General features: G+C 44.6%; 3 protein-coding genes across 5 annotated transcripts; 1 reads left to right on the forward strand and 2 right to left on the reverse strand.

Moving 5' to 3' along the window:
• Positions 1-1,792: 1,792 nt before the first annotated feature.
• On the reverse strand, positions 1,793-5,171 carry LOC136547905 (uncharacterized). Its single transcript, XM_066539595.1, has 2 exons — positions 3,987-5,171; positions 1,793-3,393 (listed from the first exon to the last, which is right to left on the reverse strand). The coding sequence occupies exon 1, from the start codon at positions 5,169-5,171 to the stop codon at positions 4,254-4,256; it is 918 nt and encodes a 305-aa protein (XP_066395692.1). The 3' UTR covers positions 1,793-3,393; positions 3,987-4,253.
• A 1,373-nt stretch (positions 5,172-6,544) lies between these two features.
• On the reverse strand, positions 6,545-12,229 carry LOC136549338 (T-complex protein 1 subunit epsilon-like). Its single transcript, XM_066540583.1, has 9 exons — positions 11,931-12,229; positions 10,830-11,148; positions 9,854-10,202; positions 9,426-9,558; positions 9,293-9,345; positions 7,921-8,023; positions 7,430-7,596; positions 7,240-7,353; positions 6,545-6,982 (listed from the first exon to the last, which is right to left on the reverse strand). Exons 1-9 carry the CDS (start codon positions 12,127-12,129, stop codon positions 6,812-6,814), a joined length of 1,608 nt encoding a protein of 535 aa, XP_066396680.1. The 5' UTR covers positions 12,130-12,229; the 3' UTR covers positions 6,545-6,811.
• A 254-nt stretch (positions 12,230-12,483) lies between these two features.
• LOC136550807 (uncharacterized) lies at positions 12,484-15,084 on the forward strand. Of its 3 annotated transcripts, XM_066542394.1 has the most exons (3): positions 12,484-13,669; positions 13,925-13,959; positions 14,419-15,084. In XM_066542394.1, exons 1-2 carry the CDS (start codon positions 12,502-12,504, stop codon positions 13,927-13,929), a joined length of 1,173 nt encoding a protein of 390 aa, XP_066398491.1. In that variant the 5' UTR covers positions 12,484-12,501; the 3' UTR covers positions 13,930-13,959; positions 14,419-15,084. The 3 variants fall into 3 exon arrangements, with proteins under 3 accessions (XP_066398491.1, XP_066398489.1, XP_066398490.1); XM_066542392.1 differs by lacking the exon at positions 13,925-13,959 and having other exon boundaries at positions 14,416-15,084; XM_066542393.1 differs by lacking the exon at positions 13,925-13,959.
• The last annotated feature ends 346 nt before the right edge of the window (positions 15,085-15,430 follow it).

The raw sequence follows: 15,430 nt of genomic DNA on the forward strand, positions 1-15,430 counted from the left end.
AAAAGGAAAAAGGAAAAAGAAAGGAGGAGTAAGAATAGGTCTGGCCCAGCCCATCAGGCAGCCCATGTGCCCTCACCCACCAAGCATGTCTTCATCTCTCTGCTCCCAAATCCCCAATCCTCTCCAGACTCCAGCGCCGCCGCAACTCTCCTGACTTCCGCCCCCGGCCTCTGCCCCTCTCTGTCTCTTCCCTCCCTCTCTTCCAGATGCGGGCGCAGCTGCATGGCTTCCTGAGATGGAAGAGGGCACGGCTGCATGGCTCGGCTGCGGACGGCCGAGCGGCAACTTCCCCCGGCACCAGTAGCGAGGATGAATGCGGCGGCGCGAGTGAGCTGCGGCTTCCTCTTCCTCACCCGCTCACTGGGGTCCCCCGCGCGCCTGCTCTCTCTCCGCTCTGTTTCTCCTGCGCGCCAGCTCTCTCTCTCTCTCTGCGTGCGCCTATTTCTTCCGTGCGCTCGCGCTCTCTCTTTCCTTTTTTTCGCGCCGATTCTCCTGCGTTTTCCCACTGTCCAGAGCAGAGGCTTCCTCGTATGGCGCCCGCCATGCGCGATTTGGACGCCAAAGCGACGTTTTTTGGACGCCTTGGCTGTAAGGCGGACGCCACACGAATCTAAGGCGAGTCGTCTGCTAAGGCGTCGTGCGTGCAGCGCCTTGGTGCTTAAGCGACGCCTAAGCGATGCCTTAAAAACACTGACTCGTGGCTTGTGTGATCCTCATCTTGTGTTGGTTGTGCGGCACCCTATTGAGGGTTTAGCGTGTGATGCCAATTAACGCGTGAACCTCCAAGTGAGCGTATCGCTACAACAGGGAGTAGCTTGCCGGCAAACAAGTGAACCTCGGTGAAAAATCATTGTGTCACCTCTTGTCACCGGGACTCTATTGTAATTGATTGGCTTCATCTTGTGATTGGCACACCTCTCTACACGGCGGTATAAACATCTCAACCACTTGTGTATTTATATTCATAGTATAGCTAAGCTCTTTAGTATAATTAATTTGGAGAGCTAGCTTGTGTCGTATCTAGTGGTTAGTGAGTCTCTTTAGTTAGCCATTGAGAGGTCACTAACTTAGTGTAGTGACAGCCTCTGTGTGCCTAGAGATCATAGAGACTAGAATTGTGGTGACAGCATTTTAGTAGGCTAGCGCATATTTGTTTCACCTCATAATTATCTAACCATTTTGTTTAGTGTTGTTGTAGAAATTTTTATAGGCTATTCACCCCCCTCTAGCCATTAGGACCTTTCGAGTTCTATTGGAGCCGTGAAAGGTGCCAAGACATACATCCTCAAGGAGAAGTTTGTTAGTTTCAAGATGAAGGATGATGAAATTGTGCCGGAGATGTTCCATAGGCTTTAAGTGCTTGTCAATGATCTCAAAGCATTTGGAGAATAAGTGAAGGAAAAGGACTTCTCCCATAAGTTCTTGAAATGCTTACCAGCAAGGTTTGGCATGTTGGTCACCTTGCTAGTGAGGAGTGATTTGGACACCATGACACCAAACCAAGTGTTGGGAGATGTGATGACCGATGACACTTATAGAGATGATGATGAGAAGGAAGAAAAAGAGAAGAAGAAGGATGACAAGAAGAAGAGTGTGGCATTCAAACCCACATCATCTAAGGGGAAGGCCAAGCAAGATACATCAAGTGAAGATGATGGCTCATGGGATGATGATGATGATGAGAAGATGGCTCTCTTTGTCAAGAGATTTGACAAGTTCATGGTGAAAAAAGGCTACCGTGCTAGAAGAAAGAAGTCTTCATCCAAGAACAAAGAAGAGTCAAGGAGGTGCTTTAAGTGTGGAAGCAAGGATCATCTTGTTGCTCAATGCCCATACAATAGCGACAATGATGATGAGGACAAGAAGACCAAGAAGAAGGAAAAGAATGAAAAGAAAGAGAAGAAGGACAAGATGACCTTCAAGAAAAAGAAGAAGGGTGGTTCATATGTGGTCACTTAGGATACATATAAAGAGAGAGTCATACATGGACCCAAACCCACACACACACTATCAAGGGCAAGGCCCATCAAATTTAAATCATTATCAAGGCCTCATCATCTGACTGATCCATACAATTGTGTACTAGATAAAGATAAATAAAGTCCAAGATACATGTAGACAATCTAAATAATGGTCAATAACAAAAAAAAAATCACATGTTTAAATATGAGATTTTACAACCTTATTATCTTGAGGCTTATAGCATTCTAAGGCAGGATATACAAGATGAGGCTAGTACCTAGAGTGCAGAAGTTCATATAGGGAACAACACGATGGAAGCCACAGGGCATGCTCATCAATCATCATTCACATGGCCCAACTTCAAATTAATAAACAAAAACCTTAGTACATGATTTAGGGAAGGGTCGAGACTTATATTTGGAGTGAATAAAATTATGCAGGTAGTGGCTTCCTTGTTTCTCTCACGTTTGACACCCTGTTGTCCTACCCTAAATTTAGAGGCATAATTTTCAGTTCTGTAGCACTCTGTATTTCCCTAACTGACGTGGAGGTTAGGGAGGCATGGAGTGGCAAATCCTACATTTAGTGGCTACTATCCGAGTCGTCCCAAATTTAGATCAGTAGTCAAGATCAAGACGCTGCCATCAATCCAGAAAAAGTGTCATGAATAACCCATGTATATCTATCCAATTTCAGGAATGGTGCATGGCAAGACAGAAACAGTTTGTAGCACATACAGTGTTTTATGAAATTGTCAGGTTCCATTTTCATGAACTCATTTTTTGCATGCACAAGCAAGCAGAACTGTACTAGGTTCAAAGAATGGCATGGCGTGTGATGCTAGTACCTGGAATACAGAAGCTGATGTAGGGAACAACATCACAGATGTCATTGCCCTGATATAGTTTCTTCACCTGGCCAGACTTGAGATCAATAGTGAAGAGCCTACGACCACCCACATGATCATGACACTGCCACCATTCGCAAAGGTCTTTATCCCCATATATATAGACTACCGTGTTTTGGCTCAAGATTCACAGATATGTCAAGCATCTTGACCTTGGATGCTTATCAGTTACTAGGCTGGCCACAAAAGTAGGTATCACAACAATAAATTAACAAGCCTCTTGCTATCCAACAAATTATAATCCACAAGATGTTAAACAGCTTACAGACAAGCCCGACAAAACATGGAACCAACAATCAACCTAAGAAGTTTAAGAGAAACTCCAGGATAAGAAAGACAAAGAAACCTTGAAGGCTAGCACCTATCTTGGTAATGCTAACAGTGCTGTCCCAACATAGATACCATGCAATTTACCATTACCACTACCCAATTTTCCCTTGATCAAGCAGCTCTCACATGATCGTCTTAAGTTTGTCGTGCACTTGAGCCACCCGGCCCCTTGCCTCTACAAGCTGCTCCCAATGCTGCAGAAATTTACATTTTTTCATAATAACATCAGCATATTAAAGAATCAACAAACTTGCTTTAGATGAGTGATTGTTTCTCAAAAGGCTAGCAGCAGAAATTCATAGCAACATAAATTAACAGAAACTCTAGCACAAACTCATTTAGAGGCATGACAAATATGTCCACCAATTTAGTACCGTCATCACCATCAATTTGTGTGTTGTTAAATCACAATGACGGATCAGAGCTAATGGATGAACATGATTAAAGATGGGCATGACACATCTGGAGTGCAGACACCAGACACTCATCAAAGTAATGGAACTTCCTGGATAAGCCTAAGAAGCCATGACCCTACCATCCAAGCATAACATGCATAACGGATGAATAAATTCCTAGGCATGTCTCACCAGTTTCAGAGATGGTCCACAATAATGAAAACATTTAGGTAGGAATGTATGATCAACCCAATTTGATATCAGAATGGGCGATATTCCACTTACACCTAAATTCGTTATTCTTGAGTGGTTGAGCCTAGATTTCATGTTAGTAACTATCGCATTTCTCATGCTGAATATTAGAAAATTAACAAAACCAAGGTAAGGTGTACCTGGCGTGTAGAAGCTCATGTAAGGAAAAATAGTGTAGAATATTCTGCCCTCGCATATCTTCATCACCTTATACGTCTTCAGATCAAATGTGAAGAGCACATTACCTTAAGAAAATGACACCGATCTCATCCGCAATGCCAATCACATCAGGTAAGGTCAATATGGCATTACTATGGAGCAGCATTTCAAGATCAATGACTCTGTTTTGTGTCCATCCAGCATCTACTCCAAGACCATCCTTCCTCGACCACATGTAGAGCTTGGATTCATGTAGGGTGGCAAATCCGAGCCCACCATCCACCGTGGTTATGAGTACACCAGTCCCTATGAATGTGTGGTAGATCAATTACAGACTTTGCACGCGATTCCAACTCATACTTTAGAATCATGTTTTTTCTCCGGTAAAACCCAAAGTAGAGTGCATTCCCCACAAGCGCGCTTGGCTTGAAAGGGTCGACACAGGCAGAAGGCTGCTGATGAGCGAAGATTTGGTCGCTCCACGACGTCCACGTAGCAGTGTCACAAGAGTAGGTGCAGATGGTCGTCTCACCAGTAGTATCAGTGCACACAAAACCCACGAGGAAGGATCGGCGGTGGCAATCAAGGTGGTCGCAGCTGCCATGGGCCGCGCAGAGAACTGCCGCATTCCAGCTGACCAGGGGCTGCGACGGCTTGGGCAAGGGCAGTTCCTTCTGCTCGTCGGCGATGGGGTCCCAAATCACCAGGGCGTTCTCCGGCTCGGCTCGCAGGAGTACACGCCCGTGGCGCGCATCGAGCACCCAGCAGTGGCTGCGGTAGGCAATCGGCGGGCAGGAGGCGGCTGTGCGCACGAACTTGGCCTTCCATCTGCTGGAATAGTTGAGGCTGCTGTGGAGGAACCCCAGCATTGGGGGCGTGCGGTGTAACTCGCGGAACCTGCGCCGGAGACGAGGCGGCGCGGACGAGGAGCGCGGGATCGTGCGGGGGGAAGCGGAGGAGGCTCCTCCATCAGGGCGGCCGCCAGCGGCGGCGGCATCCTGGATCGCTGGTTGCGGCGCGAGGGTTTGCTGGACTGAACGAACTGAAGAATGGGATGCCCCGGTTCGGAAGGCTGCTTCCCCACGCGGCGGCCCAACAGGCCCAAGGCCCAGACATGTGGGTCCTGGAAGGCAGTGACACAGAGGTGACCAGTTCAGCAGCAGCATTGTTCTCGGTGTAGTTGCTGAAGATACACATCGTTCTCGATGTGGAATGAAAAGATTTTAAACAGATCACTTCATCGATGTGTCTGGAATGTAACGGTCCAACATTTTTCAGAAGAAAACAACATGTTTTTTTTTATTTAGGTTGTGGCACGGACATCACTTGATGAATGGTTTTCTCGAGACAATTTTTTTCCAATCGCATATCATCTTTTATATCATTTAGCTATCATATATCATCTTTTATATCTTGGTTTTTTAGGCTAGTTTCAGTGAAAGTTTCATTAGCATTAAATAAACTAACATGACATAGTATACATGAAGAGAGAAGATGAAAGTTTCATGGGATGGGAAGAAACGGTTTTACTGGGGATTAAACTTGTCTACATTATTTCCAACACATGGAAGTCTTAGAAAATAGGATATAAAATTTCCACCGAGACTAACGTTATGTAAAAAAAACATTTCTTTTCCTCTCTCTTCATTAATTGTAATGTTACATCATTATTTTGCTTAGTTGTTACCTTGATTAATAAATATAAATATTATGTAGTTTCTGGGGTGAGAAACTTGCCTCGCCTAGGCAACACTCCTAGAGGAGGCTTTCATTCAAACAAGTTCATAGAATCTAGATTTAAGTTTTTTTATTTTACCCTGCTTTTAATCAATATTTCTAAAAATAGACTAGACTGAGAGGCTTTTATCCAAACACGTTCTTAGAATCTAGATTCAATTTTTTTTATTTTAACCTTTTAATAATCTAGCACAGGAGGCTTTTATGAAACAAGTCCTCAGAGTTTTTATTTTAACTTTTTAATAAAATATTATCAATATTTTAAAAATAACCTTATCTAAAAGATGTTTTTTATCTAACCATTTTGATTGTGTCAGTCCACGTGGCACAACAACATAACGTATCCATGCGACGTGTATTGGTTACTCAAACAGATATGCTGGCAAGATGCCACATGCATATGCATTAGCTCAACAAATGTGACACGTTGGCAAGGCGTGCTGACATGGCAGCCTTAATATATAGATTTCATTCTTCAAATAACAAATAATAGGTTTTGAATAAATATAAATAGTTCGATTCAAGAATCGTGTTTAGATCTTATTCTCATTTTTATTAGAAGATCCAAACAAGTTGCAGCTGAATTTCTAATCAAGCTTTTTCCAGAGATAGATTCTGTAACTGATGTCACTTCCAAAATACCAAAGGAGGCGGGCATCTGAGAATCTGAGTTCGTAGACAACAGACGCGGTGTCTTGTGGCGACAACCCTTTTGGATGACAGTAATTTCAGGAGACCAAACGACAAACTATTGCATTGATGATCAAACCAAAACGACAGCTTCACTAAGCGGTAAAAACACTGAACAAAATAGCAATGGCACAGCCATCTCAACTCTGAACAGCACAAAGAGATCGTCTAGATTACTTCCAAACAGCACAAAGAGGTGTGCACTCAATGCTATACCGTGCAATACAAACAGTTTCCATAAACGTCACACAAAAACAGGTAGGCAGCTCATCACGAGCAACCCGAGCAAGACAGAATTGGGTGCAAACGCATCAGCAATGCCGCCTACTAGTACTAGACTATTATCCAGGATAACCATCCATTCATTTCCAGGCTTCAGTCAGTACTCGGACGGTGAGATGACATCATCAATCTTGAGGATCATCTTCACCACCTGAGTGGCAAGCAGGATCTGTTGCTGCTTGCCGATCAGGGTCTCAAAGACATTCTGCTCTTTCATGTCGTTGGTGCCAACATCAGTGCAGTCTATGCCACAGTGGGGGTTGCTCTCCTGCAAAGGTGTTCAGTAATCACATGTCACCAGAGTTGTCAAACAATAATTTAGAAGTGCAACAGCAGGAAAACCATTTTGCAACACTGCAAAGTGCTTGGGACTGACAATAGATCAAGTGCTACATGCACTTATTGCTTATTGGTAGTGACACGTGAACTCAGTTTTAATAACAGACCCGAGTTGGGCATGATCTGACTGACAAGTAAAAGGATCCAGAGTCAACTTTAAAGTAAGGGGTATAAAAAGTCCAATACCTTAACTTGTTGGGCTTTTACTGCGGTTAAGGTATCAATTGGTGACAAACCACTATTTTCAGCCAAGGCTAGTGGAACAGCATCTAATGCATCAGCGAATGACCTGATAGCATACTGCAAAGAAAAACACAATCAGAAGGAACAGATTGCACACTTTTTTTCAAGCAGAAGTTCCAAAGTCAGCAAATACCTGCTCAACTCCAGGGTGCCGATCTGCAGCAGTTTCAACAGCAATTGAGCAAGATATCTCTGCTGAGCCACCACCATACACAATTGAGTTATTCCGGATCAGATTCCTTGCCACACATAGAGCATCATGAAGACTACGCTTGGTCTCCTCAATCATCATTTTGTTTCCTGCACATCAGCAGTTAGACCCGCATCAGGACATACCATCAAAATGAACAATTCAAGATATGATCTAACAGTGAGCATAGTTATTATAAGTTTATTGTCCTACAAATGATGTCTACAAGTTTAGTACGATCTAGGTTTTTTATGAAGGATTGATACCATAAGTTATTAAGGTATAAGTACATAATTGGACAGTGCAATCAGAATATGAATGATAAAAGTTGATGCGTTAATTAAAGTTAAACATAAATGACCTTGTAATGAAGATATAAACACATGTATATGTTAATATGAAAGAACAAAAATGGATAATGCACCAGAACATACCTCCGCGAATGAAAATAGTTACAGCTCTGGAATTGGCACACTGCTCAATGTAAAGCATCCGGTCCTTTGTTGTTCCGAATGATTTCTCTCTGACTAATCCAGCCTAGCAAAAAAGAGCAAACAAAATCGTGTAACAGATAGCTTCTTGCAATACAACAAAAATGACTAGATTATTTTCTATGTATGGGCATTTAAAATGGAGTTATGGCGGGAGACTTTGGAGTCCAAAGGTTTTAGACTCAGTAGAACTAAAACTGAGTATATGAGATGTGACTTCGGCACTACTACTCGGGAAGAGGAAGATATTAGTTTGGAAGGTCAAGTAGTGCCTAGGAAGGATACATTTCGATATTTAGGATCAATGCTACAGAGAGACGGGGATATTGATGAAGATATTAGCCATAGAATCAAAGCAGGGTGGATGAAGTGGAAGCATCTAGTGTCCTATGTGACAAAAGGGTACCACAGAAGCTAAAAGGCAAGTTTTATAGGACGGCAATTAGCCCTGCTATGTTGTATGGTGCAGAATGTTGGCCTACGAAAAGACGACATGTTCAACAGATAAGTGTCGCGGAAATACGTATGTTGCGTTGGATTTGCGGTCATACAAGAAGGGATCGAGTTCGGAACGATGATATACGTGATAGATTAGGGGTAGCACCAATTGAAGAAAAGCTTGTCCAACACCAGTTGAGATGGTTTGGACATGTCCAACGGAGACCTCCAGAGGCACCGGTGCGTAGTGGAATCCTAAGCCAGGATAGTAACGTGAAGAGAGGCAGAGGAAGACCGAAGTTGACTTGGGTAGAGGCAATAAAAGAAGACTTGAAAGGATGGAATATACCCAAAGACTTAGCCTTAGATAGGAGTGCTTGGAAAACAGCTCTACACGTGCCTGAACCTTGATTGCTTCTGCTGGGTTTCAATCTAGCCTACCACAACTTGTTTGGGACTTAAAGGCTTTGTTGTTGTTGTTGTTGGGCATTTAAAATGGAATGTGCTAAACTATCAATAATGGTACGTTGATTAACCTTGATGAAGGTTAAACATTTAGCTTACTGGCCAGCTAAATATCAAATCACCCTCACAAACTCACACAATTAAAAGTCAGTACATATCATAACAACTCAACAATAAATAAGTTTAGCTTTCTATCCAACTACAAGTTAGTCAGAAACATTCTAACAGTTGCTTTTTAAATATGGTAAAATATAAAGGCAAGCACAGTGTCTATGAATAATCCCTAATCTTAACTAATTTCAGATTCATGCAAACAAAAATTCTGTAACTAAACACTGCATCATCAACGATCAACCTATGCATATTCCATATGACTGAAAATAAACTATGAACATATACAGAAAGGAGGTACCTTCCCAAGCTTTTCAGGATTCAACTCTTGGAATCTCGGAACAATACGTCCTCCTGCAGTCAGTTATGTAAGGGAATGTCACCACAAGCAATTCATATAGTCACATACGAGTGAGATATAGCAGCAAGGTGACCTGTAGCAATGGCAATCAATTCCAATTCAACACCACCAACCCATCTGACAGCGGGCAGATTTCTGTGCATCAACAAATGATTGGCTTCATCATCAAAACCCCACTGACAAATAACCAGGGTTGCACCAGCATCCTACAGAAAAAATGTGGATAATTATTTAGCAAAGCAAAAACATCACATTAAATGAATACTTCAAATACCCATAGTAACCAACTATAAGATTTGAAGGCGTCTTTCAAAATTCAGTATCATACTTGCTACAAAACCATGTAAACAATGTAACTAAGCAAAATAACAACATAATAAAATATTTCAACTACGAATATCACGTCAAGAACAATATTACAGTTATGCACGCAAGAAACATCATCACTCAGGTATCAACAACATTGATATTCTGTAATACTAGAAACAGTTTAGTGTTTACCTTGCACTTCTGAACCATTTCATCAAAGTATTTCAGCTCTTGCTCACGCAGTGTTTGGAATTTCTCCACAGTATCAATGTCAACCTTATGCTTTGTCTTAGGCTTCGGAGGCTCAAATGGACATGTCAGGATGGCAATCTTAGCATCCTCAATTCTCTTTGGCATTTGTGGATGACTCATATCTTTGTCAACAATAATTCCATATACAAGCTCAGTGTCCTCCAGCTTCCCACCAACCTTGCCTTCTACTTTAATTAAATCCAAGTTAACATCCTTCCTCTCCAAGTCTGCAACCGCAAGTACTGCTTTGACAGCAATCTCTGCCAATGCCCGCTTGCAACGGTTAACCCTGTAGAATAAGAACAATGGAGACATCAGACATGCTGTTTTTGTACAGTGAACCTACTGAAACCATTCTAAACCATCTTTTTTTTTTGGGGGGGGGGGGGGGGGGGGCGCAAACAGGTGGTGATTGTTGTAAAACAAAGGGAAAAAAGATTGTGTATTCATCATATAGAAATGAGCTTCATAGGAAAATGGTAAAAAAAAAGAGAGGCCAGGAACAAAGCACATATAGGTCTAGATCAGCTTGAGATTGAAGTGAACAATTATTACAGGTATGGATCAATGATTAGTAGCATGCGTACTATGATTCACAAAAAAAAGGATTAGTAACATGTGAGAAGCAATGAAATCTTCAAAACTATTGCGGTTTGGTTAGCTCAGATAAAGAGGGGGAAACCCTGAAAAGATAGTACATCCCTAAAAAAGATTTGTTCTATTTTTACCAAAAAACACAACGAAGTGGTGCAACAGCACTACACAGAGAAAAGAAAATTCCTCATTGCTCCTTTGAAAAGCTATTAAGTATTAACCATAGATGTAGGAATTACTACAGGACATAAATGAAATGAGAAGATCTGCATCACAAAGGCTGACTGATTGAACAGAATGCCTAAGATTTGTGATGACTTACATCTTTGAGGATAGAGTTGTCATGCAGGTCTGAACCAGTGGCTCAATGTGGTCTGCACTGAACTCAAACTTTTGGGAGATACGTTCTAGGTGATCAAAAGCTACCCTTGATGCCATCTCATAGCCTTCAGCCACCCTAATGGGGTGAATACCACGTTCCAGAAGCTTCTCGGATTGCTCGAGGAGCGCTCCTGCCATGACTACCACCCCGGTAGTACCATCCCCAATTTCATAGTCTTGACTACGGGACAGCTCCACCATCAACTTTGCAATCTGGTTGTCAACATCCATCTGCTCCAGGATGGTCGCCCCATCATTTGCTGGCAGTTCACAAGGCAGCACATTCAGTAAGCAAAGTAACTGAGAAACTGTTTGTCAGCGAGAGAGCTCATTTACAATACCACGAAGTGAACTTGTAAAGCATAGAACTAGATCTTAAAATCAAAGCATCCTGTCGAAATTAACCCACTGAATGGAAGCAGTGAGCATTGAGATAGCTTATATCTATAACCGTGAACCACTGAACAGCGAGATGGCACTTTGAACAAGCAAAAGTAGATAACTAAATCAACACCTCCTGTGCAAATTGATTTACTGTACAGGATCTTAAACTGTAGGCCTGCGTCACTTGTGCATAACAGCAGCTAAATGGGGGGCAAAACAGCTTGCTTGTAACCTATGATGAGCAAGCATAGCTAGATCTCCAAATCGACACCCTCTATTCTAATTGATTTATTGCACGGATTCTAGACTGTAGCAGCGCCTCACTTGAGCATTGCAGCAGCTAATTTTGGGGTGGGTGGGTGGGGGGGGGGGGGGGGGGGGCGGGGGGGCGCAAAACACCCTCTAAACTTACGGTTACAATAAAATGGGATCATGAACCACAATGGGAGGAAATAGCAAGCGTCCCAACCAATTAGACACCGCCTCGGCTAAACCAGCAGCGTCAATACGAGCAAATGCCCCGTGGAACCTAGATTTGAAGTCGTGCACGCGCCACTCGAGAAACCCTAGCACTAAAAACCGGCACCCAAGCTAAAGCAGGAGCTACAGTGCACACAAGGAAGAGAAAAGAGAAGGGAGGAGCCGAGCAGAGGCATACTGATGACGACGTCGCCGTCGGGGGACTGGAGCATCTTGTCCATGCCCGTGGGGCCGAGCGAGGTGCGGAGGATCCGCGCGACGGCCTTGCCCGCGGCGATGTTGGCCTTCTGCGCGTCGAGCCCCCGCAGGCGCGTCTTCTTCTCCTGCTCCCGCAGGATGATGAAGGGGCGCCCGAACTCGTCGAAGGCGAGCGCCATGGCCGGCGCTCGGTCCGGATCCGAGGGGCCGAGGCGGGGAGGCGGCGGCGGCGCGGCGCGGGTGGTGGAGTGCGGGCGGGGAGGGAGGGAGGGAGGCGTGTGTGGTGGTTGTTCTAGCCTCTAGGGTTCAACAAGGGGAGGCAGAATTCTCTTTTGGGCTTGCGATGAGAACTTGAGCGGCCTCTCTCGGTGACGGTATGGCCCATTGGGCCGAAATGCTAACTTGCTGCTCTGCATTGCCACGGCCCAAGTGGTCTGTTTCAGAAAGTGGGCCCAGATGTCAGTGAGAACAACTACTGACCTAGTAGAAATCTGAATCACTCTCCACCGGAGCCACTCAACTAGTTGCATACCCTCGCGCTCCGCCGCACCATGGCGCCGCCGCCGTGCTCGCCGCCAGAGCTGCCGGAGGAGATGCAGGAGGAGATCCTGCTCCGGTTCCCGCCCGACGACCCCTCGCGCCTCGTCCAGGCCGCCCTCGTCTGCAAGCCTTGGTGCCGCCTCATCTCCGGCCCCAGGTTCCGCCGCAGATACCGCGAGTTCCACCGCACCCCACCCCTGCTCGGCCTCTTCTGCAACACCGACGAACCATACAACCCCGAACTGGGCACATGCGGCCCCGACATCTTCAGATTCGTCCCGACCTCCTCCTTCACCGCGCCCCGCGTCAACAGCCGCATGTGCTGGTGGTGGGTCACCGACGCACGCCATGGCCGCGTACTCCTCCACCGGACCTCTGAAGATGGGGTTAGTCCTACGGCCGGCTGCTACGGCCTCATGGTCTGGGACCCCACCACGGGCGAGAAGAAGGAGCTGCCCAGTCCGGCATCGGCATTGACACACGCGAACTGGTGGACCGCAGCGGTTCTCTGCGATGCCGGCGCCGACGCCGGCGGCGCTCGCCATCACCTTGATTGCCACCGTGAGCCCTTCATTGTGGTGTTTGTGGCTTCTTGTGATAATGAGGGGACGTTCATCTCCACCTACTCATCCAATGCCGCTTCGTGGAGCATGCCAATCGTCTCCACTGAACATGCACTGAAAGCGTGCTACATCCCTGAGTTGACGCACGCTGCGCATCTGGGGAATGCACTCTACTTTCTGATGACTGATAGTTTCATTCTTAAGTATGATTTGGAGTTGCACGAAATGTCTTGGATTGAAGGGCCAAGAACGTCAACTAGATGCTCCTATGTGGCGCTCACAACTACAGAGGGTGGTGGGCTAGGGCTTGCCATCCGACATGAGTCCAGATCCAGACTCTACATGTGGTCATGGAAGGATGCTCCAAAGGCAGATGCTAAATGGACACGAAGCAGAGCCATTGAACTTAGGAGATTCGATGCCGCCTTAGACTACTCACCTAAAGTGCTTGGCTTTGCAGCTGACATTGGTTTCATATTTGTGATGGCGGATGATAAGCTTTACACAATTGATTTAAAGACCAATAAGCTGATTAGGAAGGCTAAGGTTGCGACAACGAGAAGATGTATCTGCTTCGTCGTTCCTTACTTCAGCTTCTACACTCCGTGTACTCCAGGTTCAACTTTGCTTAGCTTTGGATTTCACAATATTCTGGACTAGTAATATTAAGTATATACCAACATGATATTTGTATGATACGCCCAACAATAACTAATCTATGAAAATGGAATGCCGAAATTTGATATCATACACAGATATCAAACTGTGTTCATCCTAAAGAAATCTTTTATGTTGGGACATCTATGCTTACCAATTTATATATTCATTTGCTATGATGCATGTGTGTGCTCTGATGGGACGGTCCTGACAGCTTAGCCTTAGCTAGGAGGGTATGCAGCATCAGGGGTAATAAAACAAGCCACTACTCGTTATTCCTATCTTTGATCCTGTTCAACCATTAACTCTGATCCATCAATCTGACTTTTAAAAGAGTGTAAATGGCATCTGGGATGGTATTGTGGTGGAACTCATGATCATTCTTCACATTGGCTTAGTATGAACTTATTGACCTAATGGTAGTGTCAGCAGTTAAAGTAATGTGTAAATTTAGTCTCACGCCATAACTTTATATTTCTAAGCTATGATTTGTCAGCACCACTACATAGAAATATGGATGATGATGATATAAATTATAAACAAATTAACAAAGAGCCCCCCTGCCCCCCTCAAGTTATGAATCCAACTTCCTGCAGTGTGGTTGTTACCTGATCAAGTTTTGGATAGTAAATAAGAGATGTTTGCCTGTTTTCTTAGCCATCAATTTGTCGGTGTATGTAATTTCCAAATATTGTGTGTTTTCAGCAGCATTGGAAGTGGCCACTATTGGTGGTGAGGGACGTACAGCCAGGGGCGGATCCCAGTGGAGGCAAAACCGGGCTCCCGCCCCCTTGTCCGAGTGAACTTTGTTGATAGAGACTGCAACTTCTTGCTTACCTCTGCACCTACAAGGCTGCACGAAATCAGGATGAAAGGACCAGCGGTAGGACTGCAGGTTTGCCTGGAGTGGACCTCATCTAGTAATGTGCAGCAGGACTGCAGGACAAAACTTATCCCTGATATGTGATACGGCATAATTGCATGATATGTGCAAATTCTGTGATGACTTTTCTAATCCTCCCTCTCATTCTTTTAGTCGCTCAACAAGACATGGGATAAATCTATAATGGTCACGCTCCGCCGCTGCGTACAGCAGCAGGTGGTTGAAGTGCATGAAGAAGTTAAGGTGCTTGTGTGAAGCCCTTCAAGATCAGCAAGGGGATTGTTATGTGGGTCAGGACTTGCACGTACGCTCACGAACAGGGATAGCATGCACAGTGGCTAAGCATCAGGCAGCGGTTTCTGAGTTAATGTATTTGGTTCTATCATTTGTTTATATTTGCTTGGAGTACTTGGTTATATTTGTGAACCTGTGAGCTTCAGCCTATGCATGTAGGTCGTAGAACAGAACTCGTGTGGTAAGCAAGAAGTTATTTCCGTTCCCATCTCTCTCGCACAAACTTGTGCTTCCTCCCCACCATTGCTATGCTACTAGACTGGCTAAACCAGACAACTACTAAACCAGAATCTGGCTGCCACGAAACCAGGTGGAGAATCGTTAATCCGCCGCAGCATGTCCTTCAGCCTGTTCGCTGGATCGTATTTGGTTTATAAACCATGGCTTATCAGTCAGTGAACAATATTTTTTTATCACATCAAACTAGTCAACAGTACTTTCAGTCATGACTTATAAGCTAAACAAGCTCAAATAAACAGGGCGCTTGTCTGTAAGGACAGCATGTTTATGCCTGTGGACCAGACCAAAATTTAACCGGCCAAC

The sequence above is a fragment of the Miscanthus floridulus genome, chromosome 4 (genome assembly GCF_019320115.1).
Source record: "Miscanthus floridulus cultivar M001 chromosome 4, ASM1932011v1, whole genome shotgun sequence".
NCBI lineage: Eukaryota > Viridiplantae > Streptophyta > Magnoliopsida > Poales > Poaceae > Miscanthus > Miscanthus floridulus.

Bases quoted from the DNA above. Each gene is read 5' to 3' on its own strand.
- LOC136547905 (XM_066539595.1), bottom strand. From the start codon at position 5,171: ATGCTGCTGCTGAACTGGTCACCTCTGTGTCACTGCCTTCCAGGACCC.
- LOC136549338 (XM_066540583.1), bottom strand. From the start codon at position 12,129: ATGGCGCTCGCCTTCGACGAGTTCGGGCGCCCCTTCATCATCCTGCGG. The intron at 10,203-10,829 runs GTAAGTCATCAC...CTTATTCTACAG, and splicing joins ACAACTCTATCCTCAAAGAT to GGTTAACCGTTGCAAGCGGG. The intron at 7,597-7,920 runs GTATGTTCTGGT...GCTGATGTGCAG, and splicing joins AACTATTTTCATTCGCGGAG to GAAACAAAATGATGATTGAG.
- LOC136550807 (XM_066542392.1), top strand. From the start codon at position 12,502: ATGGCGCCGCCGCCGTGCTCGCCGCCAGAGCTGCCGGAGGAGATGCAG. The intron at 13,670-14,415 runs GTTCAACTTTGC...GTGTGTTTTCAG, and splicing joins CTACACTCCGTGTACTCCAG to CAGCATTGGAAGTGGCCACT.